The sequence below is a fragment of the Ambystoma mexicanum genome, chromosome 13 (genome assembly GCF_040938575.1).
Source record: "Ambystoma mexicanum isolate Mex_15411 chromosome 13, UKY_AmexF1_1, whole genome shotgun sequence".
Classification (NCBI taxonomy): Eukaryota; Metazoa; Chordata; class Amphibia; order Caudata; family Ambystomatidae; genus Ambystoma; species Ambystoma mexicanum.
The window spans coordinates 832,994,880-833,018,181 of record NC_090938.1 but is presented as its reverse complement, the minus strand read 5'-3'; the positions used below and the strand labels follow the sequence as shown (position 1 = coordinate 833,018,181).

At 47.5% G+C, this 23,302-nt stretch overlaps 1 protein-coding gene and 1 long non-coding RNA gene across 5 annotated transcripts in view; both read right to left on the bottom strand.

The window, feature by feature from the left end:
- The window catches only part of ATAT1 (alpha tubulin acetyltransferase 1), a 254,055-nt gene that overhangs the window by 6,793 nt on the left and 223,960 nt on the right, over positions 1 to 23,302 (bottom strand). For 3 of the 4 annotated variants that reach the window (XM_069635327.1, XM_069635326.1, XM_069635328.1), the window contains one exon: positions 5,830 to 5,884. In XM_069635327.1, the coding sequence (XP_069491428.1) occupies positions 5,830 to 5,884 (55 nt within the window). Of the gene's footprint in view, positions 1 to 5,829; positions 5,885 to 14,532; positions 14,817 to 23,302 lie in introns of all 4 variants that reach the window. The other variant, XR_011283234.1, reaches the window with a different exon arrangement.
- On the bottom strand, positions 15,646 to 16,190 carry LOC138522086 (uncharacterized). Its single transcript, XR_011283235.1, has 3 exons — positions 16,111 to 16,190; positions 15,906 to 16,000; positions 15,646 to 15,777 (listed from the first exon to the last, which is right to left on the bottom strand). It is a non-coding gene; the product is annotated as an uncharacterized lncRNA (long non-coding RNA).

Here is a 23,302-nt window from a genome sequence, read left to right as displayed (position 1 = left end):
AGACGCGGCCCACTATACGTAAAGGCCTTAACAAACCCTCAGCGTGCTCTCAAGATTCTTGGGCTTGGACATGGAAAATAGAGAAAATTCAGTGGAATGTCAAGCCCATTTCAAATCTGTTCAGTTTAATTAATTGTAATGTAATGTAATTGGTTATTTATAACGCACTTAATACCCATAGGTTTCTAAGCGCAGACCCGGGGATCGAACCTGTGTTGCTCCGCGGCATCTTGCTTCCTAGGCCAGCGCGATGCCCCCGAGCTATCCTCCGGAGACTATTGGTCATCTGGCTGGGTACTTGGCTATTTGGAGCTCAGAAAAGAGTTCAAGATAAAAATACTGAACTGGGATAGGTTAAAAGATCATTTACACCTTCAGAGTTTGAAATTACCTCAGTTCACATCACAAGTGTAGTATACTCCAGGGATAGCGCAGCGCTACCTTATGTTATGCCTATCAAGAAACCTCTATAGGTTCATAATGCTCATTCGAATAAATAGATTGCCAGTCTTAGCTGACACTGGGTCGACTAAGCAAATGAAGCGCAGCAAACGATTCTGCCGTGCCTGTAAAAATCAAAGTTGTCCAGAAACTGGAATGCATATCTTAACGGAGTGCCCTTCTTTGGCACCAGCAATTATTTCAAATCTGGGTGATTGCGTTCATAACTTGTCTACAATCAGCGAGAGTGCCTTTTGGCTCCGGTGCTTGAATACAAGTAATAAGAGTTTGCAGTTGGCCCTCTATCGTGTCTGGTTATCATTTGGGCAATTGTTGACATGTGCAGAGTCATAGAGTTAGCCGGAGAATTGCCTGCTATCTGTGGGCTGAAGAAATAAAATGGGGACATTTGGAAAATGCAAGTGGTGGGGAAAAGGGGGGAAATGAAATTGAAATCGAGTCTGCTGTGGGCTATGGGAACGGCTGAATTTGCATACGCTCTTTGGAACTCTTGGCAGACTGATGTTTGAGGCCTAAGGCTCCTGTCATTGCTTCTGGGTCTATGTTTGCGTGTCCTTGTGCTTGTGTTCTGTTGCTGCTGTTTTCTATTCCCGTTTTCTGATCTGTGATGTCGGTTTCCCTGATTTTGGACTCTTGTCTTGGACATCTTGGATATTCGGAAATCTTGGATTATCAGATATTTTCAATCTTGCGCCCTTCAGAAGATGAAACCCTTCCTCCCCTCAACCATGTACAGAAGGTCTGGCCCCAGCTAAGCACCCTTGAGCTGATCAAACCCTTCCTCCACTCAACCATGTACAGATGTTCTGGGCCCAGCTATGCACCCTTCAGAAAATGAAACCCTACCTCTGCTCGACCATGTACAGATGGTCTGTCCCCAGCTAAGCACCCTTCAGAATATGAAACCCTTCCTCTGCTCAACCATGATCAGACGGTTTGGCCCCAGCTAAGCACCCTTCAGAAGATGAAACCCCTTCTCTGCTCAACCATGCACAGAAGGGTCTGGCCCCAGCTAAGCACCCTTCAGAAGATGAAACCCTTCCTCTGCTCAACCATGTACAGAAGGTTTGGCCCCAGCTAAGCACCCTTCAGAAGATGAAACCCCTTCTCTGCTCAACCATGTTCAGAAGGGTCTGGCCGCAGCCAAGCACCCTTCAGAAGATGAAACCCTTCATCTGCTCAATCATGTACAGAAGGGTCTGGCCGCAGCTAAGCACCCTTCAGAAGATGAAACCCCTTCTCTGCTCAACCATGTACAGAAGGGTCTGGCCGCAGCTAAGCACCCTTCAGAAGATGAAACCCTTCCACTGCTCAACCATGCATGAAAGGTCTGGTCCCAGCTAAGCACCGTTGAGCTGATAAAACCCTTCTCCCCTCAACCATGTACAAAAGGTCTGACCCCAGCTAAGCAAATGTAAGCTGAAAAAACGCTGCCACCCCTCAACCAGCTTCCGCTCTCTCATTCAAGGCCTAACACCCTGCTGACCAGCCCACAAGATTCCACAACGCAGCTCATCAACCAAGTGTTCATAGGAAACGTGACCAGGTCAATCTATCCTATGAGAAATGCATTGGTTCCTCCTGACCACAACAATCCCACTGGTGACATACACATGATCAGCAAAGCTTTGCAAGCCACATGCACTTCTACCTGGGCACGTGTATCACTTCTTGCCCGCATCTGCTTTGCACTCAACTGATCTGAATGTTTCTAAAGCCTGTGGGTGATCGGCCTTCCGCCACCCCTTCCCATGAGAGGCTCTACCAAGCAAATGTGCTGCATAAAACTCCAATACAAATTAGCAGCTAGAAGACTTGCGCAGTAAAAGTACTTGCTTAGGTGGCTAGGGAATAACCTTTAGCCAGTGTCACCCATCGGGTGGACTCAAGAGAATCACTACATTTTCCCACCTCACCCCATAGCACCTGAGCAGCTACAATAACATTAAACACACCTATGTGTTGCCTCTACTGCATGGTAGGATTACCTTTAATGCACCTGTACGATGCTTCTACTGCATGTTAGGATTACCTTTAATGCACCTGTACGATGCTTCTACAGCATGTTATGATTGCCTTGCATGCACCTGTATGATGCTTCTACTGCATGTTACGATTGCCTTTAATGCATCTGTACGATGCTTCTACAGCATGTTACGATTGCCTTGCATGCACCTGTATGATGCTTCTACTGCATGTTACGATTGCCTTTAATGCATCTGTACGATGCTTCTACTGCATGTTACGATTGCCTTTAATGCATCTGTACGATGCTTCTACATCATGTTATGATTGCCTTGCATGCACCTTTATGATGCTTCTACAGCATGTTATGATTGCCTTGCATGAACCTGTACGATGCTTCTACTGCATGTTAGGATTACCTTTAATGCACCTGTACGATGCTTCTACAGCATGTTAGGATTACCTTTAATGCACCAGTGTGATGCTTCTACTGCATGTTAGGATTACCTTTAATGCACCTGTACGATGCTTCTACAGCATGTTATGATTGCCTTGCATGCACCTGTACGATGCTTCTACTGCATGTTACGATTGCCTTTAATGCACCTGTACGATGCTTCTACAGCATGTTATGACTGCCTTGCATGCACCTGTACGATGTGTCTACTGCATGTTATGATTACCTTTAATGCCCCTGTATGATGCCTCTACTGCATGTTACGATTGCCTTTAATGCACTAGTGTGATGCTTCTACTGCATGTTATGATTGCCTTGTATGCACCTGTACGATGCTTCTACAGCATGTTATGATTGCCTTGCATGCACCTGTACGATGCTTCTACTGCATGTTACGATTGCCTTTAATGCACCTGTACGATGCTGCTCCTGCATGTTACGATTGCCTTTAATGCACCTGTACGATGTTTCTACAGCATGTTACGATTGCCTTGCATGCACCTGTATGATGCCTCTACTGCATGTTATGATTGCCTTTAATGCACCAGTGTGATGCTTCTACTGCATGTTAGAATTACCTTTAATGCACCTGTACGATGCTTTTACAGCATGTTATGATTGCCTTGCATGCACCTGCATGATGCGTCTACTGCATGTTACAATTGCCTTGCATGCACCTGTATGATGCCTCTACTGCATGTTACGATTGCCTTTAATGCACCAGTGTGATGCTTCTACTGCATGTTATGATTGCCTTGCATGCACCTGTACGATGCTTCTACAGCATGTTATGATTGCCTTGCATGCACCTGTATGATGCTTCTACTGCATGTTACGATTGCCTTTAATGCACCTGTACGATGCTGCTACTGCATGTTACGATTGCCTTTAATGCACCTGTACGATGCTTCTACAGCATGTTACGATTGCCTTGCATGCACCTGTACGATGCCTCTATTGCATGGTAGGATTGCCTTTAATGCACCTGTATGATGCTGCTACTGCATGTTACGATTGCCTTGCATGCACCTGTATGATGCTTCTATGGCATGTTAGGATTGCCTTTAATGCACCTGTACGATGCTTCTACAGCATGCTATGATTGCCTTGCATGCACCTGTATGATGCGTCTACTGCATGTTGCGATTGCCTTTAATGCACCTGTATGATGCTGCTACTGCATGTTACGATTGCCTTGCATGCACCTGTATGATGCCTCTACTGCAGGTTACGATTGCCTTTAATGCACCTGTACGATGCTTCTACTGCATGTTAGGATTGCCTTTAATGCACCTGTACGATGCTTCTACTGCATGTTAGGATTGCCTTTAATGCACCTGTACGATGCTTCTACAGCATGTTATGACTGCCTTGCATGCACCTGTACGATGTGTCTACTGCATGTTACGATTGCCTTGCATGCACCTGTATGATGCCTCTACTGCATGTTACGATTGCCTTTAATGCACTAGTGTGATGCTTCTACTGCATGTTATGATTGCCTTGTATGCACCTGTACGATGCTTCTACAGCATGTTATGATTGCCTTGCATGCACCTGTACGATGCTTCTACTGCATGTTACGATTGCCTTTAATGCACCTGTACGATGCTACTCCTGCATGTTTCGATTGCCTTTAATGCACCTGTACGATGTTTCTACAGCATGTTACGATTGCCTTGCATGCACCTGTATGATGCCTCTACTGCATGTTACGATTGCCTTTAATGCACCTGTACGATGCTTCTACAGCATGTTATGACTGCCTTGCATGCACCTGCATGATGCGTCTACTGCATGTTACAATTGCCTTGCATGCACCTGTATGATGCCTCTACTGCATGTTCCGATTGCCTTTAATGCACCAGTGTGATGCTTCTACTGCATGTTACGATTGCCTTTAATGCACCAGTGTGATGCTTCTACTGCATGTTATGATTGCCTTGCATGCACCTGTACGATGCTTCTACAGCATGCTATGATTGCCTTGCATGCACCTGTACGATGCTTCTACAGCATGCTATGATTGCTTTGCATGCACCTGTACGATGCGTCTACTGCATGTTGCGATTGCCTTGCATGCACCTGTATGATGCTGCTACTGCATGTTACGATTGCCTTGCATGCACCTGTATGATGCCTCTATTGCATGTTACAACTGCCTTTAATGCACCAGTGTGATGCTTCTACTGCATGTCATGATTGCCTTTCATGCACCTGTACAATGCTGCTACAGCATGTTATGATTGCCTTGCATGCACCTGTATGATGCCTCTACTGCATGTTACGATTGCCTTTAATGCACCAGTGTGATGCTTCTACTACATGTTACGATTGCCTTTAATGCACCAGTGTGATGCTTCTACTGCATGTTACGATTGCCTTGCATGCACCTGTACGATGCTTCTACAGCATGTTATGATTGCCTTGCAATCACCTGTACGATGCTTCTACTGCATGTCATGATTGCCTTGCATGCACCTGTACGATACTGCTACAGCATGTTATGATTGCCTTGCATGCACCTGTATGATGCCTCTACTGCATGTTACGATTGCCTTTAATGCACCAGTGTGATGCTTCTACTGCATGTTACGATTGCCTTGCATGCACCTGTACGATGCTTCTACAGCATGTTATGATTGCCTTGCAATCACCTGTACGATGCTTCTACAGCATGTTATGATTGCCTTGCATGCACCTGTACGATGCTTCTACAGCATGCAATTTGCATACTTTACATGGAGAAGATCACAAAACCTTATGCGCCTGCTTTACCTGTTCTTCCTGCGAGGGAAGTTTGCAATGCTCCTAGCTGTGCAGTCATTAGTTCTGTGCATGCATGAGAGAAACTTACATTCAGTTCATTCAGCTGTACTTTCTTAGTCCAGGCATTTAAAATGTGGAACTCCTAACATATTCCACGAATAGAAGCAAAGGCTCACCGTTGGGCTGGGTCTTTGGGTTTGCCTGGGTTCTCTGAAATCCCGTCGCCTGCACCTAAAGAAGGGAAGTGGTTGTTAAAAATCATAACTCTCCAAGATGTAGCCCCCCCTACCCCGTAGACGTGGACATGCCCCCTCCCAGCCAGAGGTACAGCTACACATAGGGAAGTATGACAGTGCAAGGCACAGACGTAACGACTGACCCTGTTCAGTGCAGCATCTGCACTGCCCTGATGCATAATACAGATGCACTGATCATGTACACGGCAGCCTACCCACTGCCCTGATGCACACTATAGATGTACTGATTATGTACAATGCAGCCTCCCTGATGCACACTACAGATGTACTGATCATGTACACTGCAGCCTACCCGCTGCGCTGATGCATACTACAGATGAACAACTTACTCTCTTACCTGGTAACGTTCTTTCGATGGGATGGTCCGACGACGTATTCCATATCTATGACAGTAATCACCACAGCTGTGCTGCTTCGGAAAATCTTCGGCGTCTGCGTCCTGCGTCGATGGCGTCTATACGCCGCCCTCAAGGACCTCCTCCGACGGCCGACGTCACTGGATGTTATAAGTAGGACGCACGACGCCCGTAGCCTCAGTTGTAGTTTTTTCCCCCAGAACATGTGGCACCAGTCTTCTTCCAGTCTGACACACAAAGCCTTGCGGAAGCGTAAGCTGCAATCGCATAAGGAATTCTGTAGCGGGGAAGGCAGGGAGGGAGCGATATGGAATACGTCGTCAGACCATCCCATCGAAAGAACATTACCAGGTAAGAGAGTAACTTGTTCTTCGAGGGGATTGGGTCCTCCAACGTATTCCATATCTATGACGACTCCCAAAGCCGTACCAATGCAAGGAGGTGGGTAAAGAATTTAGAAAACAGAAATTTAGAATGCCCAATCAAATTGCGGAGTAAAGGACTGCTTTGCCAAAGGCCAGATCCTGCCCCCGGATGGAATCGAGGGAGCTGTGACGTACAAAAGTATGTACCGAAGCCCAGGTGGCTGCATCACAGATGTTACGAATAGGAACACCCCTCTGTAGGGCAGTAGAGACAGCCATACCCCTGGTAGAATGGGCCCGCAAGCCGACCAGTGGGTCCTTACACGCCAAGCGGTAACACTCAGAGATAGCCAAAATAATCCAGCGAGACAAAGTCTGTTTCATCACAGCTTGTCCCAAACGCTTTCCAGCGTAACCAATGAAGAGTTGATCGTCCACTCTGATCCGGGACATGCGTGAAATATAAAAGCTTAACGCTCTCCTAGGATCAAGCCTATGGAGCCTCTCCTCTTCCTTACCAGGATGTGGAGGAGGATAAAACGCCGGAACCACCACCTTCTGGCCTAAATGAAATTCCGACACCACCTTCGGTAGAAAGGAAGGGCGAACTCCAAGGACAACCCTGTCCTTATGAAACACAGTGAAGGGTGGCTTAACTGAAAGTGCCTGTAACTCACTCACTCACTCTGCGAGCAGAAGTGACCGCAACCAAAAATACAGTTTTAAGTGTTAACAGTCTCAAAGGGCATGAATGCAAAGGCTCAAACGGAGCACCCATCAGAAACTTGAGAACAAGGTTCAAATCCCAACCGGGCACCTTGAAAGGTGACAGAGGGAACACATTAGTGAGCCCTTTCAGAAACTGAGAAATTAAAGTGATTTTAAAATAGGAAAACACTTCAGACGAGCGCTTAAATATGGACAGCACCGCCAGGTAACCTTTAATGGTACCCACTTGCAAGCCCCTGTGGGCCAAAGAAAGCAAAAAAGACAGAACCATGGGAATAAAGGATCCACATTCTAAACCCTGCACCAGTTGCAGAAATTACGCCAACGATACAGGGACTTTGTTGCTGGCCGTCTGGCCGAGAGCAACACCTCCATCACGTCTTCAGGGAGGTCCCAATCCTTATACCTCAACCTTTCAGAAACCAAGCGTGAAGGTTGAGCGATCTGACCTCTGGATGGAGAACCTGATCCCCCCCCTCCCGTGAGAGCAGATTGTCTCGGGAGGGAAGACGACGTGGAGGGCAGATGGACAAGTCGAGAAGGTCCGGGTACCACGTACTCCGGGCCCACGACGGAGCAATGAGGATCATCCGGGAACCGAACCTCCGTAACCTCTGCAGTACTTGCGGGATGACGGGGACTGGAGGAAATGCATACAGCAGTGGGAATGACCACTCCACCATGAACACGTCTCCTAAGGCTGCTTTTGGAGGAAATTCCCGCGAGCAGAACCTCTCTCGCACTTCCGGTTGACACTGGAGGCGAAGAGATCCACTTGAGGGGTCCCCCAAATGGCGAAGATCTCCAGGAGAATTGCCTGAGCCAACTCCCACTCATGAGAGCTCACATGAGAGCTCACGCTCTGCCTGCTCAGAGCATCCGCCATCTCGTTTTCGTCTCCGACTAGATGAACTGCCGAGATCGAAACTTCCTGCTAGATTGCCCAGAACCAGAGCTGCATCGCCTCCTTGCACAGAGGAAGTGACCCTGCCACCCCCCTTTTTGTTGAGGTAGTGCATGGTCACCGTGTTGTCCGTCAGGATCAGGACATTCTTCCCTCACACAGTCGGCAGAAAAGCCTTCAGGGCTAGGCCTGGCAGCCCTCAGCTCCAACAGATTGATAAGGAGTCTGGACTCCAACGGAGACCAACGACCGCTGACTGTCAACTCGTTGGCATGAGCTCCCCATCCTGTGAGGGATGCGTCCGTCACGATCGTCACCTCCGGCCAGGGTAGCCAAAATGGAGCCCGCTTCATCAGATTGTCTTCGACGGCCCACCACAGAAGGTCCTGGGCGACCGAGGACGGCACCTGAACAGGGTCCGACATCCTGCCGGAGGACTCAGACCACTGGAGCTCGAGTGCCCATTGCAAAGATCTCAACCTGGCCTCTGGCACCAGAAGAATGCAGGATGCCATGAGGCCGAGCAATCTCAAGAACTCGAACGCTGGGAGACTCTGAGCAAGCTGAAACTTGTGCACATCTGCTGAATGTGATGAGCCCTCACCTAGGGAGGAAAACACTGCCCCAGGAACGTGTCAAGCACTGCTCCGATGTACTGGAGCCTCTGAGTTGGTGTCAAATGGGACTTCTTTAAGTTGAGGGAGAAGCCCAGCTTGTGAAGGGAGTGGCAGGTGACGGACAGATGATCCAGGACTTGCTCGGGAGAGCGCGCCCTGATCACCCAATCGTCCAGGTAGGGGTAGACGTGAATCCCCCCTTTCCTGAGATACGCTGCCTCCACCACCATGAGCTTGGGGAAGACCCTCGGGCGGAGGTCAATCCGAATGGCAGGACCCGAAACTGAAAGTGCGAGTCGTCAACCGCGAACCTCAGGTACTTCTTGTGCTTTGGATGTATCGGCACATGAAAGTAAGCGTCCTTGAGGTCGAGAGACACCAACCAGTCCTGAAGTTGAAGTACCTGGAGGACTTAGAGAGTAACCATCTTGAACTTGTCCTTCCCGAGGAGTTTTTTCAAACCGTGCAAGTCCATGATGGATCTCAATCCTCCGTCTTTCTTGGAAATCAAAAAATAAGGGGAATACCATCCCTTGTTTCTCTCCGCTACAGGCACCAGTTCTATGGCGCCTTTCTCCAGCAGGGACTGTATTTCCTATCGCAAGGAGCGGATCCGGACTCTTCAAAGAGAGATTCCCCGGTGGATTGTCTTGAGGCCTCTGCCGGAAAGGAAGACAGTAGCCGTGGGTTATGATCTCCAGAACCCAAACATCTTTAAGTAAAGGCGCGCCACCCTGCAAGATGCTGCGCCAGCCTTCCCCCAACCGGTAAACCATGGGACATGGCCTCATGACTGAGCTGAAGCGGCTGCGGCATTGCCTGAGGGCAAAGAGGCAACAGGCCGAGCGGCCTTGGCACCTCGAGTACCTTGTTGTCCACCTCTGGCACTCCTACGGTGGCCCCTTTGACTGGCAGCTCCTCTCGCTTTACCAAAGGATGAGTAATAACGAAAGGAACCTCCCCCTCCAATGCTGTCCCCTAGGACAAAAAGGTGGAGGTTGGCGAACTGCAGCGCCCAACGACTGCGCTGCAGCTTTGGAGGTCTGCAACCTCTCAAGGCTCTCGTCAGCCTTGCTGCCAAAAAGATGTTCCCCATCAAAGGGCATGTTGAGGAGCCGGGCCTGCACATCAGGAGCAAACCCCGACTTCCGCAACCACGCAAACCTGCGTATCACAGTGCTCGCCGCCATGGACCGGCTGACGCAATCTTCCATGTCCAAACCCGACTGAACGGCCTCACACATGGCATCCTTGCCATCCTGAACCATGGCAAGGAAACCATCCAGTTCATCCCCGTTGGGAATATGTTCTGCCGCTAAGGAAACACAGTTCCACAGAGTGTGCGTGAAACGTGACAAGGCACAAACGGAGTTGGCCGCCTGAAGCGCCATACCCCCTGAAGAAAACACTTTCTTCGCCCAGCCGTCAAAACGCTTGTCGTCCCTATCAGGAGGGATGGTAGGATACGACGCCTGCTTTGCCGGGGCAGTAGCCGCCGGCACCACCAAACTCTCCGGAGTGGGGTGCTTGGTCAAGGTACCAGGGGTTGCTACTGGCTGGGCGGTATTTTCGCGGCAAAGACTTGCCCACTGCCGGGAGACTCTCCGGAGCAGTCCAAGCCGCTGCGACCCTCCTCTGTAGAGCCATATGGAACGGCAGTACCGGGTCAGTTGGTGGACCTTGGTCGAGGATACACACAAGGTCATCCAGAAGAAAATCCCCTGGGGGAGCAGACCATCCCAAGTACTTGGTGACCCTGGACATAAGGCGACGGTACGAGGAGTCGGCAGGAGTGCCAGGCTCAGGCCTACAAAACTCCACCTCCGGAGAAGTGTCCAGCCCACTGGCATCATGCAGGGACTGCCACAGGTCCTCAATTTGGCTATGGCCCGAGAGAATCTCGTCCGGCACCGTATCCGGAACCATGCCATCATCAGAGCCCTCATCCACCTCTGAAATAAATTCAAGCTGGCAGTAAGAAGGCACAGAATGTGGAAGAAAGCCATGCTTGAGCTTTGCCAGAGCCTTTCTAGGTGGTTCCACCGAGCCCCGGGGAACCCCCGTCGAAACAGCCTCGAAAGGTGTCAAGGGTGTCGAGTGAATCGACGCCGAATGTGGCGCCGACAGCATCGATGTGTCCTCGAGGCCGGAGCCCCAAGCGTGTCCCTCGACAGCCTGGGCGCCGATGGCGTCGACGACTTCTTCAGAGGCGGGGCCTCGAAAGAGTCCGTCGACGACCACGGCGCCACCGACGTCGACGTCTTCCTCGAAGACACCACATGTGCACACGGTCTCGAGCGCTTCGAGGACCGGGACCTGGAACGGGCATGACGAGAAAGATTCCCCTTGTCCGAGCGGGACCTCTCCCACGAATCGTGCCGACCACCCGAGCCCAAGGTGTGCGAGCGGTGTCTCTCGACCGATCACGACCGACCCCACTCGGAGGCACGGACGGACCAGTGCCCTGCGATTCGAGAATCGCCAACATTTTCTTCCCAAAGGAAGCCCATTCCTCTGGCGTTGCATGCTTGGTGGGGTAAGCGACCCGCCGACGGGCGGAGTCCTCGGATGAGGACGGGGAAGGCGACCGATGACGGCGCTTCCGGGAGTGCTTCGAAGAGGCAGAGGAGTGGCGGGACCGACTCAGGGACCGAGACCCACTGGACTTCTGACGACGACGCGGAGCGTCGCCCTCGAATCGTCCGTCGAAAGCCCCGCAGACCTCGACTTCCGTGGCTTGGACACCTTACCTACCGATAACTTCTTCTTGCGCTCCCGCAAGGCTTTGGACGTGAGCGACTGGCAGTCGACACAGTCATCCGTGTCGTGGGCCTCCCTGAGGCACCAGAGGCAGGCGTCGTGCGAGTCCGTTAGCGACATCTTGGAACCACAGTCCCCGCACTTCTTAAAGCCCGGACGCAGTGTGGAAGACGAGGTAGACATCTTCACGAAGAAAGACTTCACAATACGAACAGGTTCGAAGAACCGAGAAAGAACAGGAACTCCAAAGAGTCGAGGCGCGCCGAGATCTCCGAAGCGAACACGTTCGTGGAAAAAACGGAACTGAGGCTACGGGCGTCGTGCGTCCTACTTAGAACATCCAGTGACGTCGGCCATCGGAGGAGGTCCTCGAGGGCGGCGTATCGACGCAGACGCCGAAGATTTTCCGAAGCAGCACAGCTGTGGTGATTACTGTCATAGATATGGAATACATCAGAGGACCCAATCCCCCTGAAGTACTGATCATGTACACTGCAGCCTCCCTGATGTACACTACAGATGTACTGATCATGTACACTGCAGCCTCCCTGATGCACACTACAGATGAACTGATCATGTACACTGCAGCCCCCCACTGCCTTGATGCATACTACAGATGTACTGATCATGTACACTGCAGCCTCCCCGCTGCCCTGATGCATATTATGAATGTACTGATCCTGTACACTGCAGCCTCCCCACTGCCCTGATGCACACTACAGATGTACTGATCCTGTACACTGCAGCCTCCCCACTGCCCTGATGCACACTACAGATGTACTGATCCTGCACACTGCAGCCTCCCCGCTGCCCTGATGCACAGTACAGATGTACTGATCCTGCACACTGCAGCCTCCCCGCTGCCCTGATGCACACTACAGATGTACTGATCCTGCACACTGCAGCCTCCCCGCTGCCCTGATGCATACTACAGATGTACTGATCCTGTACACTGCAGCCTCCCCGCTGCCCTGATGCACACTACAGATGTACTGATCATGTACACTGCAGCCTCCCCGCTGCCCTGATGCACACTACAGATGTACTGATCATGTACACTGCAGCCCCCCACTGCCCTGATGCATACTACAGATGTACTGATCATGTACACTGCAGCCTCCCTGATGCACACTACAGATGTACTGATCATGTACACTGCAGCCTCTCCGCTGCCCTGATGCACACTACAGATGTACTGATCATATACACTGCAGCCCCCCACTGCCCTGATGCATACTACAGATGTACTGATCATGTACACTGCAGCCTCCCTGATGCACACTACAGATGTACTGATCATGTACACTGCAGCCTCCCCAGTGCCCTGATGCATACTACGGATGTACTGATCATGTACACGGCAGCCTCCCTGATGCACACTACAGATATACGGATCATGTACACTGCAGCCTCCCCGCTGCCCTTATGCACACTACAGATGTACTGATAATGTACACGGCAGCCTCCCCGCTGCCCTGATGCACACTACAGATGTACTGATCATGTACACTGCAGCCTCCCCGCTGCGCTGATGCACAGTACAGATGTACTGAATATGTACACTGCAGCCTCCCCGCTGCCCTGATGCACACTACAGATGTACTGATCATGTAAACGGCAGCCTCCCTGCTGTCCTGATGCATACTACAGATGTACTGATCATGTACACGGCAGCCTCCCTGCTGCCCTGATGCATACTACAGATGTACTGATCATGTAAACGGCAGCCTCCCCGCTGCCCTGATGCACACTACAGATGTACTGAATATGTACACGGCAGCCTCCCCGCTGCCCTGATGCACACTACAGATGTACTGATCATGTACACTGCAGCATACCCGCTGCCCTGATGCACACTAGATGTACCGATCCATGTACACAGCAGCCTCCCCGCTGCCCTGATGCATACTACAGATGTACCGATCATGTACACTGCAGCATACCCGCTGCCCTGATGCACACTACAGATGTACTGATCATGTACACTGCAGCCTCCCCGTTGCCCTGAGGCACACTACAGATGTACTGATCATGTACACGGCAGCCTCCCCGCTGCCCTGATGCATACTACAGATGTACTGATCCTGTACACTGCATCCTCCCCACCGCCCTGATGCATACTACAGATGTACTGATCATGTACACTGCAGCCTCCCCGCTGCCCTGATGCATACTACAGATGTACTGATCATGTACACTGCAGCATACCCGCTGCCCTGATGCACACTACAGATGTACCGATCATGTACACGGCAGCCTCCCCGCTGCCCTGATGCACACTACAGATGTACCGATCATGTACACGGCAGCCTCCCCCTGCCCTGATGCATACTACAGATGTACTGATCATGTACACGGCAGCCTCCCTGATGCATACTACAGATGTACTGATCATGTACACTGCAGCCTCGCCACTGACCAGGTGGCGTACCAGAAAAAAGACTCAGGCTAGAAGACATGCTTTCAGTACAAGAGTTTTATTTGAATTAAAGAAATACCTTACTGACCCTATTGCTAATAGGGAAGCTCCCTACCTAATAAACTAAGGGTGTTGATCAGTATTATTCAAAATGATAAAGCTTGTCCTCTGTCCAAATCCCAACTACTAAACTGCCCCCACCACTCAGAAAAACAACAAAAAAAGAGAAAACGGGCACAATGGGTTGACCTCCATAGTCCTTATTCTACCGTCTCCCCGTGTTTCCAGGAATCTCGCCTAATTTTAGCGTCAAAGATTTAATAGGAGGCAGGACTCCAGTCTTGATAAGTTCCTGTCCATCGTGTCAAAAGTTCCAAACAAAGAAAGAAGGTTTACCTCAGGTACATAGCATAAACTCAAGTTCACCAAAGAAAGGCAATTCTCTCAGTGGTCGTAGATGAAGGGATATTACCTTAGTCCTCCTCCTCCACTAACTCTGTAGCTCTCTCCCCACGAGATTCCTGTCTTGCTGGATTCTGGATGACCTTTGGGATGAGATGAAGGGATGTTTCCTTAGACCTCCTCCTCCACTAACTCCGTGGCCTCTCCCCACGTGATTCCAGTCTTGCTGGATTCTGGATGATCTTTGGGGTGAGATGAATGGATGTTTCCTTAGACCTCCTCCTCCACTAACTGCGTGGCCTCTCCACACGAGATTCCAGTCTTGCTGGATTCTGGGTGACCCTTGGGATGATTCTTTACAATCAAACAAATTCCTCTTCATTTCGGATTAAAAAGACTCCATAAAAGTGCAAGTAATAAAAACAACATTTGCAAGTTTTAAAGAAATAAACATGTTTTCTACATTATAATTCATAATGTTGCTATTGTGTGGTACATGCATAGTAAGAGTTATACAAGAGTTGTATTCCATTAAACAAAACGAAATCCCGCCCACACAGATGAAAACTACCTACACAATTCATATAACAAGAGCAATCTTTAAGAAGTAAAATAAATAAATGAAATCCTGAGAATATCTATCTATAAAATGACCCCAGATATTTAGATTTCAATCCAGTTACATGATTTTAAAAACATTCCCGAATCTTCCAGACTTCGTGTATGTACAGGGACAGAGCCCAGGCTATTAGCGCAGCCTCCACATTTAAAAGGTAATAAAGCGCTGGGCACTATTGAATCAATAACCTTGTTCTTAGACAGGTGATGCTAGGCAATGTATTCTCCACGGTTCTGAGTCACAGAAAGGGATGAAACAGACCTCTCGCTTCCGTGAGCGTACATTTTTGCATATAAGGAGAAAGTCTGATATTTTTATGGGTGAAATTCACCCCTCTTATCACAACACACTAGTATCAAATATTACAAAACTTTATTACAATTCATTATATTTCATAAAACAATCATAAAAAATGATCATAGTACATAAGACCATTATGTTTAAAAACCACACAAGTTTTAACACCATAAGTGAGTTATGTTTGTAAATGTTCCGTAAGGATCTTACACTGTGTGTACATCTCACACTCTGATTCCTGTGCCACACTACTAATGGCCGATTCCCTATCAATGTAATACAAACTACCCAACTTGTACAAGTTTCTGTCCTTGGACCACAACAATGTCGGACATTCTTCAGGGGACAAATTGCCTTGTGTCGTAATCTAGAACATTCTTCTTGTCCTAGGGGAGAACCCTGTTGATCAAGAAATAATGGACACCCTATTAGTAACTTATAATCGAGTATCAATCTCTACATGTGAAACATGTACAACATGGACCCTCATCCCTCAAAGGGTGCAGGGTATGTCTAAAATTACGTACCTCTGTTCCCAGTAGTGAATCTTGGGCTTTTTCTGTACAGTGTTGTAGATTCCCAATTTCTTACGGAATTCTTACACATCCTTTCTCACCCCTGTCTAAAAATAGTGTGCAATATAAGCAAAAATTAATAAGGGATATTGCTGCAAACTCCCGCAATCATCCACTTGATAGGCTAATCAAATCATACATAGGTGCTAGATCTTACCTATTTAGATGTAGCATTATGTTCGAAAATTGTGCAAACTCTCAGTTCCAAAGACTCCTTTATACTTTTTCCCATATCCGGGTCAGTGAAAAAAATTCTCATGGGTCACCTGTCTGTAAAAAATGGACAGAAACTTATTCAAGTATCGCTCCTCTTAACAGACAACCGACTAAGTCTACAAAGCCCTCTACATAGACCCTCTGCTCACTTACATATTGGTGTTGTCTCGTTCAACCTCACAGTCAGCCACAACAAACGAGCTGCCTCTGTGTCCCTGGTGGATCCAAAAGCTCTGCGAACTTCGCGGGTCAAAAAAACGTACCTAAAACGTGACGCAGTGACGTCATCCCGCATCATGTAAACTCGTGTAATTCTGGGAAATGTAGGCGCCATGGTCAAAACTTCCCCCAACGCCAAAGAAACAGACAATTATGCCGCCCACACAGTGGCCGTAATACCCTATGAAAATTACGTCATAATGACTCGCCTGCAAATTGCCCTTTAGAAATACAAAGTGGATCAAAACGCCACTAAACTGGTGTTTAAAAAGGTAATAGGACATCTATTATGTAATTCGGAGAGCAGAGATACACAGCTTATAGCCCTAACCTCAAGTTGCATTTAAAGGTATATTGTTTGCCACATAGTCCTAATGTGGTACACAAATCTATCCACATAGGAAAAAAACAGCACCAACATACAAGTGTTCATACACTACGGGCCACATATGATTGCATTTACATTACATGTGTTGCATAAATAGTAAAACCAGAGTGATGGATAATACTATATATCAGGCCTACATTCAGCATGATTTTGTGACACAACCACATTGCATGACATGATGGGTGATAAAAAGCGTCACGGGATGAGCTGTACATCAAACTTTCCGTAGGCATCAATTTATGCCACAGTAACTCTGTGTTACATGATGTCAAACATACTGAAACCCCAAAATTAAGCATGTTTTGAAAAACAGTGTCACGGGATGAGCTGTACATCAAACTGTCCAAAGGTATAATTTTGTGTCACAGTCACTTTGTATTACATGATGCAATAAACACTGCGACCCCAAATCAAGCCTTGTGCCATTCGACACCTTCATTCATCCCTTTGATGTAACATTTAGACAAAAAAATAAGTTTCTGTTCTAGATGTAATAATTTTCTATTGATAGCCATCTGGGATTGCCCCTTCACCTGTTTCAAAATGCACCACTGAAAGTCGTTGCATGAATGTTTCATTTCTATGAAATGTTTTACCATGGGAGCCTGTTCTATCTTATTTCTAATGCAGCTCTTATGTTCTATCATTCAGATTCTACATTTTTTGTTTGTTTTGCCAATATACATGCGTTTGCAAGGACATATAATCAAATAGATCACATTATTCGTATTGCAATTGGTATGTTCATTGATATTCCACAGTCTATCCAAACCCAAATCTACATTTACTGTTTTGCTTGTTTGAAAACACAGAGCAATTTCCGCAAGGAAAATGCCCAACCACTGGAGGAATACCCCACAGAGTGGTTTGTTGCATAGGCCTCTTTTTGGCATTCACATCATTTCTCATTATCAAATTACGTATGGTAGTACTCTTTTTGAAAGCTACAATAGGTTTTCCTATTTCCTTGGTCATGATTCTTTTCCAATTCCTTGTCACAATGCCTTTGATTTTATATGACAAATTACTAAACGTATTGACAAATACTAGAGGTGTCTCCTTTGTACTACTTTCTCTTTGAATTTGCTGGTCAAGAAGAGACTCGCGATTATTGTTAAAAGCCCTCTTCGCTGCTTTTTTCACCAGTGGTTGGGCATTTTCCTTGCGGAAATTGCTCTATGTGTTCTCAAACAAGCAAAACAGTAAATGTAGATTTGGGTTTGGATAGACTGTGGAATATCAATGAACATACCAATTGCAATACGAATAATGTGATCTATTTGATTGTATGTCCTTGCAAACGCATGTATATTGGCAAAACGAACAGAAAATGTAGAATCAGAATGATAGAACATAAGAGCTGCATTAGAAATAAGATAGAACAGGCTCCCATGGTAAAACATTTCATAGAAATGAAACATTCATGCAACGACTTTCAGTGGTGCATTTTGAAACAGGTGAAGGGGCAATCCCAGATGGCTATCAATAGAAAATTATTACATCTAGAACAGAAACTTATTTTTTTGTCTAAAAGTTACATCAAAGGGATGAATGAAGGTGTCGAATGGCACAAGGCTTGATTTGGGGTCGCAGTGTTTATTGCATCATGTAATACAAAGTGACTGCGACACAAAATTATACCTTTGGACAGTTTGATGTACAGCTCATCCCGTGACACTGTTTTTCAAAAAATGCTTAATTTTGGGGTTTCAGTATGTTTGACATCATGTAACACAGAGTTACTGTGGCATAAATTGATGCCTACGGAAAGTTTGATGTACAGCTCATCCCGTGACGCTTTTTATCACCCATCATGTCATGCAATGTGGTTGTGTCACAAAATCATGCTGAATGTAGACCTGATATATAGTATTATCCATCACTCTGGTTTTACTATTTATGCAACACATGTAATGTAAATGCAATCATATGTGGCCCGTAGTGTATGAACACTTGTATGTTGGTGCTGTTTTTTTCCTATGTGGATAGATTTGTGTACCACATTAGGACTATGTGGCAAACAATATACCTTTAAATGCAACTTGAGGTTAGGGCTATAAGCTGTGTATCTCTCCTCTCCGAATTACATAATAGATGTCCTATTACCTTTTTAAACACCAGTTTAGTGGCGTTTTGATCCACTTTGTATTTCTAAAGGGCAATTTGCAGGCGAGTCATTATGACGTAATTTTCATAGGGTATTACGGCCACTGTGTGGGCGACATAATTGTCTGTTTCTTTGGCGTTGGGGGAAGTTTTGACCATGGCGCCTACATTTCCCAGAATTACATGAGTTTACATGATGCGGGATGACGTCACTGCGTCACGATTTAGGTACGTTTTTTTGACCCGCGAAGTTCGCAGAGCTTTTGGATCCACCAGGGACACAGAGGCAGCTCGTTTGTTGTGGCTGACTGTGAGGTTGAAAGAGACAACACCAATATGTAAGTGAGCAGAGGGTCTATGTAGAGGGCTTTGTAGACTTAGTCGGTTGTCTATGTTAAGAGGAGCGATACTTGAATAAGTTTGTCCATTTTTTACAGACAGGTGACCCATGAGAATTTTTTTCACTGACCCGGATATGGGAAAAAGTATAAAGGAGTCTTTAGAACTGAGAGTTTGCACAATTTTCGAACATAATGCTACATCTAAATAGGCAAGATCTAGCACCTATGTATGATTTGATTAGCCTATCAAGTGGATGATTGCGGGAGTTTGCAGCAATATCCCTTATTAATTTTTGCTTATATTGCACACTATTTTTAGACAGGGGTGAGAAAGGATGTGTAAGAATTCCGTAAGAAATTGGGAATCTACAACACTGTACAGAAAAAGCCCAAGATTCACTACTGGGAAAAGAGGTACGTAATTTTAGACATACCCTGCACCCTTTGAGGGATGAGGGTCCATGTTGTACATGTTTCACATGTAGAGATTGATACTCGATTATAAGTTATTAATAGGGTGTCCATTATTTCTTGATCAACAGGGTTCTCCCCTAGGACAAGAAGAATGTTCTAGATTACGACACAAGGCAATTTGTCCCCTGAAGAATGTCCGACATTGTTGTGGTCCAAGGACAGAAACTTGTACAAGTTGGGTAGTTTGTATTACATTGATAGGGAATCGGCCATTAGTAGTGTGGCACAGGAATCAGAGTGTGAGATGTACACACAGTGTAAGATCCTTACGGAACATTTACAAACATTACTCACTTATGGTGTTAAAACTTGTGTGGTTTTTAAACATAATGGTCTTATGTACTATGATCATTTTTTATGATTGTTTTATGAAATATAATGAATTGTAATAAAGTTTTGTAATATTTGATACTAGTGTGTTGTGATAAGAGGGGTGAATTTCACCCATAAAAATATCAGACTTTCTCCTTATATGCAAAAAAAAAAAAAAAAAAAATGATGCTAGGCAATGTGCCAGGCCCTCAACCCCTGCTTGGCACTTGGGGCAACACATGTCTAATTCCTGAACAGCTCGGGTTGACATTCCTCACTGGCTGTGAAGGACCCTCTTGGCTCCCTCGTTTCTCTTGTTCCCAGCTTCTGATTCCATTCATAGGGGTATGTGTATCCACTCCTAATACATCTTTCTCTTGGTGTTGCTCTGCGGCTTTGAGCCATTTGGCTGATTCCAAGACTCGAGCTTGTAGGGCTCCCGTAGCCACATGCAGTATTTATGTCCATCTCCCTTCTCCAGACCTGTTTGCCCTTTGTAGAGATCTCGATTCTTCATTCCTTCCCCCATTCTCAGTTTGGTTTCTGTGGCCCACTCTACTGCGAGCAACCCACGTACCTTCTCCGTAGTAAGCCCTGCTCCAGCGAGTTGGCTTCGACTCAGTGACACTGGTCTTCTCCCCCCAGCTCCTGGGCGTCCTCTCCTGAAGACGAGTGGGAGCGTTTCTTTTCTCGCCTCTATGTTGCTCTCTCCCTAGCTCTATGTAGTACGTCTGGAGGACTCATTAATCTCGTCCTGGATTCACTATTGTTTCCTGAGATCTAGGCCCACCACTTCCTTCGCGTGTTCACACCTTCCCTCATGGCCGGCTCTGATCTGCCTTGCAGACTCTGCACAGCCATGTGTCTCGTTGGCCATGTTTCTCCACCCCTACTCTGAAGCAGTGGACACCCAGACACCTCTAGGCCGACACCACTGCTTCCAGATCTCCTCATTCCCGAGTGATTTCTGGCATGTGATGTTCCTTATAGGCCACCGTTAGGAAAGGCTGCATGCAGGAATACATTTTCAGTGAAATTGGGCAGTTCCGTAACATCGCCTGGGGAGTAAAAGTGTGGGTACTTCTGCAGATTCTGGTTTCCTCTGGGAGTTTGTCGTGCATCTTCTCTTTTGTTTGAAGGGGCAGAGACTGGGGACAACTCACCTACTTTACTCCGTTTTAGGGTAGCATCTCCGATCTACCTTATTGCAAGATGGGTTTTGTGTGCTGTGACTATCTATCCTGCTTGACCATTAGGCTATGTGTGCAGGCATCACCACCCGCTAAAGTGACGTGTAGTGTCACAGATGGCATGATAGTCCCAGAGAAGGTTCAAGAGTTTTTTAAAATTCACAGAGACTCTACGGCCATCCCCCTCATCTAGAAAGCACACCCTCCCTGACCCAAACACCCTTAACCCCAAGTTAGTGGGTAACGATTGTTTCTACCTCAGTATGCTAAAAGCTAAGTCAGCTACAGTGATGACGTAAAGGTTTTGACTCCCTCAGGGACTTCCTAACTGTCCTTACTCTATCCAATGGTGATTGTTTTATGGGAATAGGTCTTTGCAGAAACCCCGCTTCAGTCAGTCTCTTTCTGACACTCTTGTTTTCCTGTCCCATGCCTCACCTCTCACTACAATACATGGCCGTAGTGCTGTCCGTGAGGACTAGAACTGTCTTCCCCTAGAGGTGCGTTTGAAAAGCCTTCAGGGCTTTGAATACTGCTAGCAGTTCCAACAGGTTTAAGTGATTGGTAGCTACTGCTGGGGACCAAACGCTGTGCGCCGTCTGATGGAGGTGAGTCCCCCACCATGTCAGATGCCTCTGTGGTGACAGTGGCTTCTACTGCAGGGGTGGTGAAGGCTTTCCCTTGCAAGAGATTTTCCCTTGACCACCACTGCAGAGAGAGACAGAGGGCTGGCGAGACAACCACTAGATCGTCCCATTGACCACTGGCCTGACACCACTGGCTCGAGAGCCACTCTTGCATGGGACGCATGCGCAGACGCACGTGTGGGACTAGATAAATCCACAACAGCCGCATGGCTTTGCATACGGTCACCTGGCTACATAGTGAGGGATCTGGAACAGCATGTTTTGGACCCTCTCATTGGAGGGAAAGATGAGCCCGTCTTTTGTCTGAATTAAAGCCCCCAAAAATTGCTGCACTTGGCTGGGGTCTAGGCTGGACTTTTTCTTGTTGATCGAGAACCCCAGACTGAAGAGGAGCTCTACCGTCTTTTGGGTATTTTTTTAGGCATGTTCCGTACGAATCCCGTTATTAGCCAGTCGTCGAGGTAAGGATAGACTGGAATGGACTGCCTGCGTAGGTGAGCAGCTACTCCCGCCAGTACCTTCGTAAACACTCTTGGGGCTGAGGCAATGCCAAAAGGGAAGAACCTTGAACTGATAGTGCTTGTTCTTGATCATGAACCTTAGGTACTTTCAGTGCGCTGGCAACATTGACATATGAAAGTATGCATCTTTCCTATCCAGTGTTGCCATGTAATCCCCCTGCGTCAACAGAGGGATTACTTCCTGCAATGCCATTCAGAAGTTTTGGGTTTTCACAAATTTGTTCGCTGGGCCAAGTCTAACACAGGGCGCATGGTGAGATCCTTTTTGGGTACAAGGAAGTACACTGAATAAATACCCTATTTTACCTGATGAACGGGGACGGCTTCTATGGCACCCTTTTTCTGAAGGATCTGCACCGCTTCCAGCAGAATTTCCAGGTGTGCTGGCGATAGGCGATGGATGTTGGTGGACGGTATCGAGGTGGCTGGTAGAACTCGATAAAATAACCGTGTGCGACGGTCTTGAACACCCACTGGTCTGTAGTGATCCCCTCCCATGCGTAAAGAAAGGATGTTAAACATCCCCCGACAGGGGAAGCATGGGAGGGGACACGGACTTGAGAAGAGGCGGGGAGCCTCTTGGGGTGGAGTTTCTTCCCCTGCCTTTACCATTTCTCTATCCCCTCTGTTGGTATTGACTGGTGCCAGCTGCACATTGTCCGGAGGACTATGTTGTGCCTCCTGTGCCATACTGGTTGTGTGGAGATCTGGAAAAAGACTGGCCCCGAAAGGAACAGCAAGAGTTTCCTCCCCGTTGTTGATAAGGTCGGGCTGTGATTTGATTAAGAGGCTTAAGAGTTTCATGCTCTTTTTTCCTGTCTCTAAGGCATCATCCACCACCTTGCCAAATAAGTGAGGGTCTTCCACTGGTTTGTTTATTAAAGAGGCTTGAGTCTCTAGCTTAAATCCTGAGTTTTTAAGCCAGGCATGCCTTT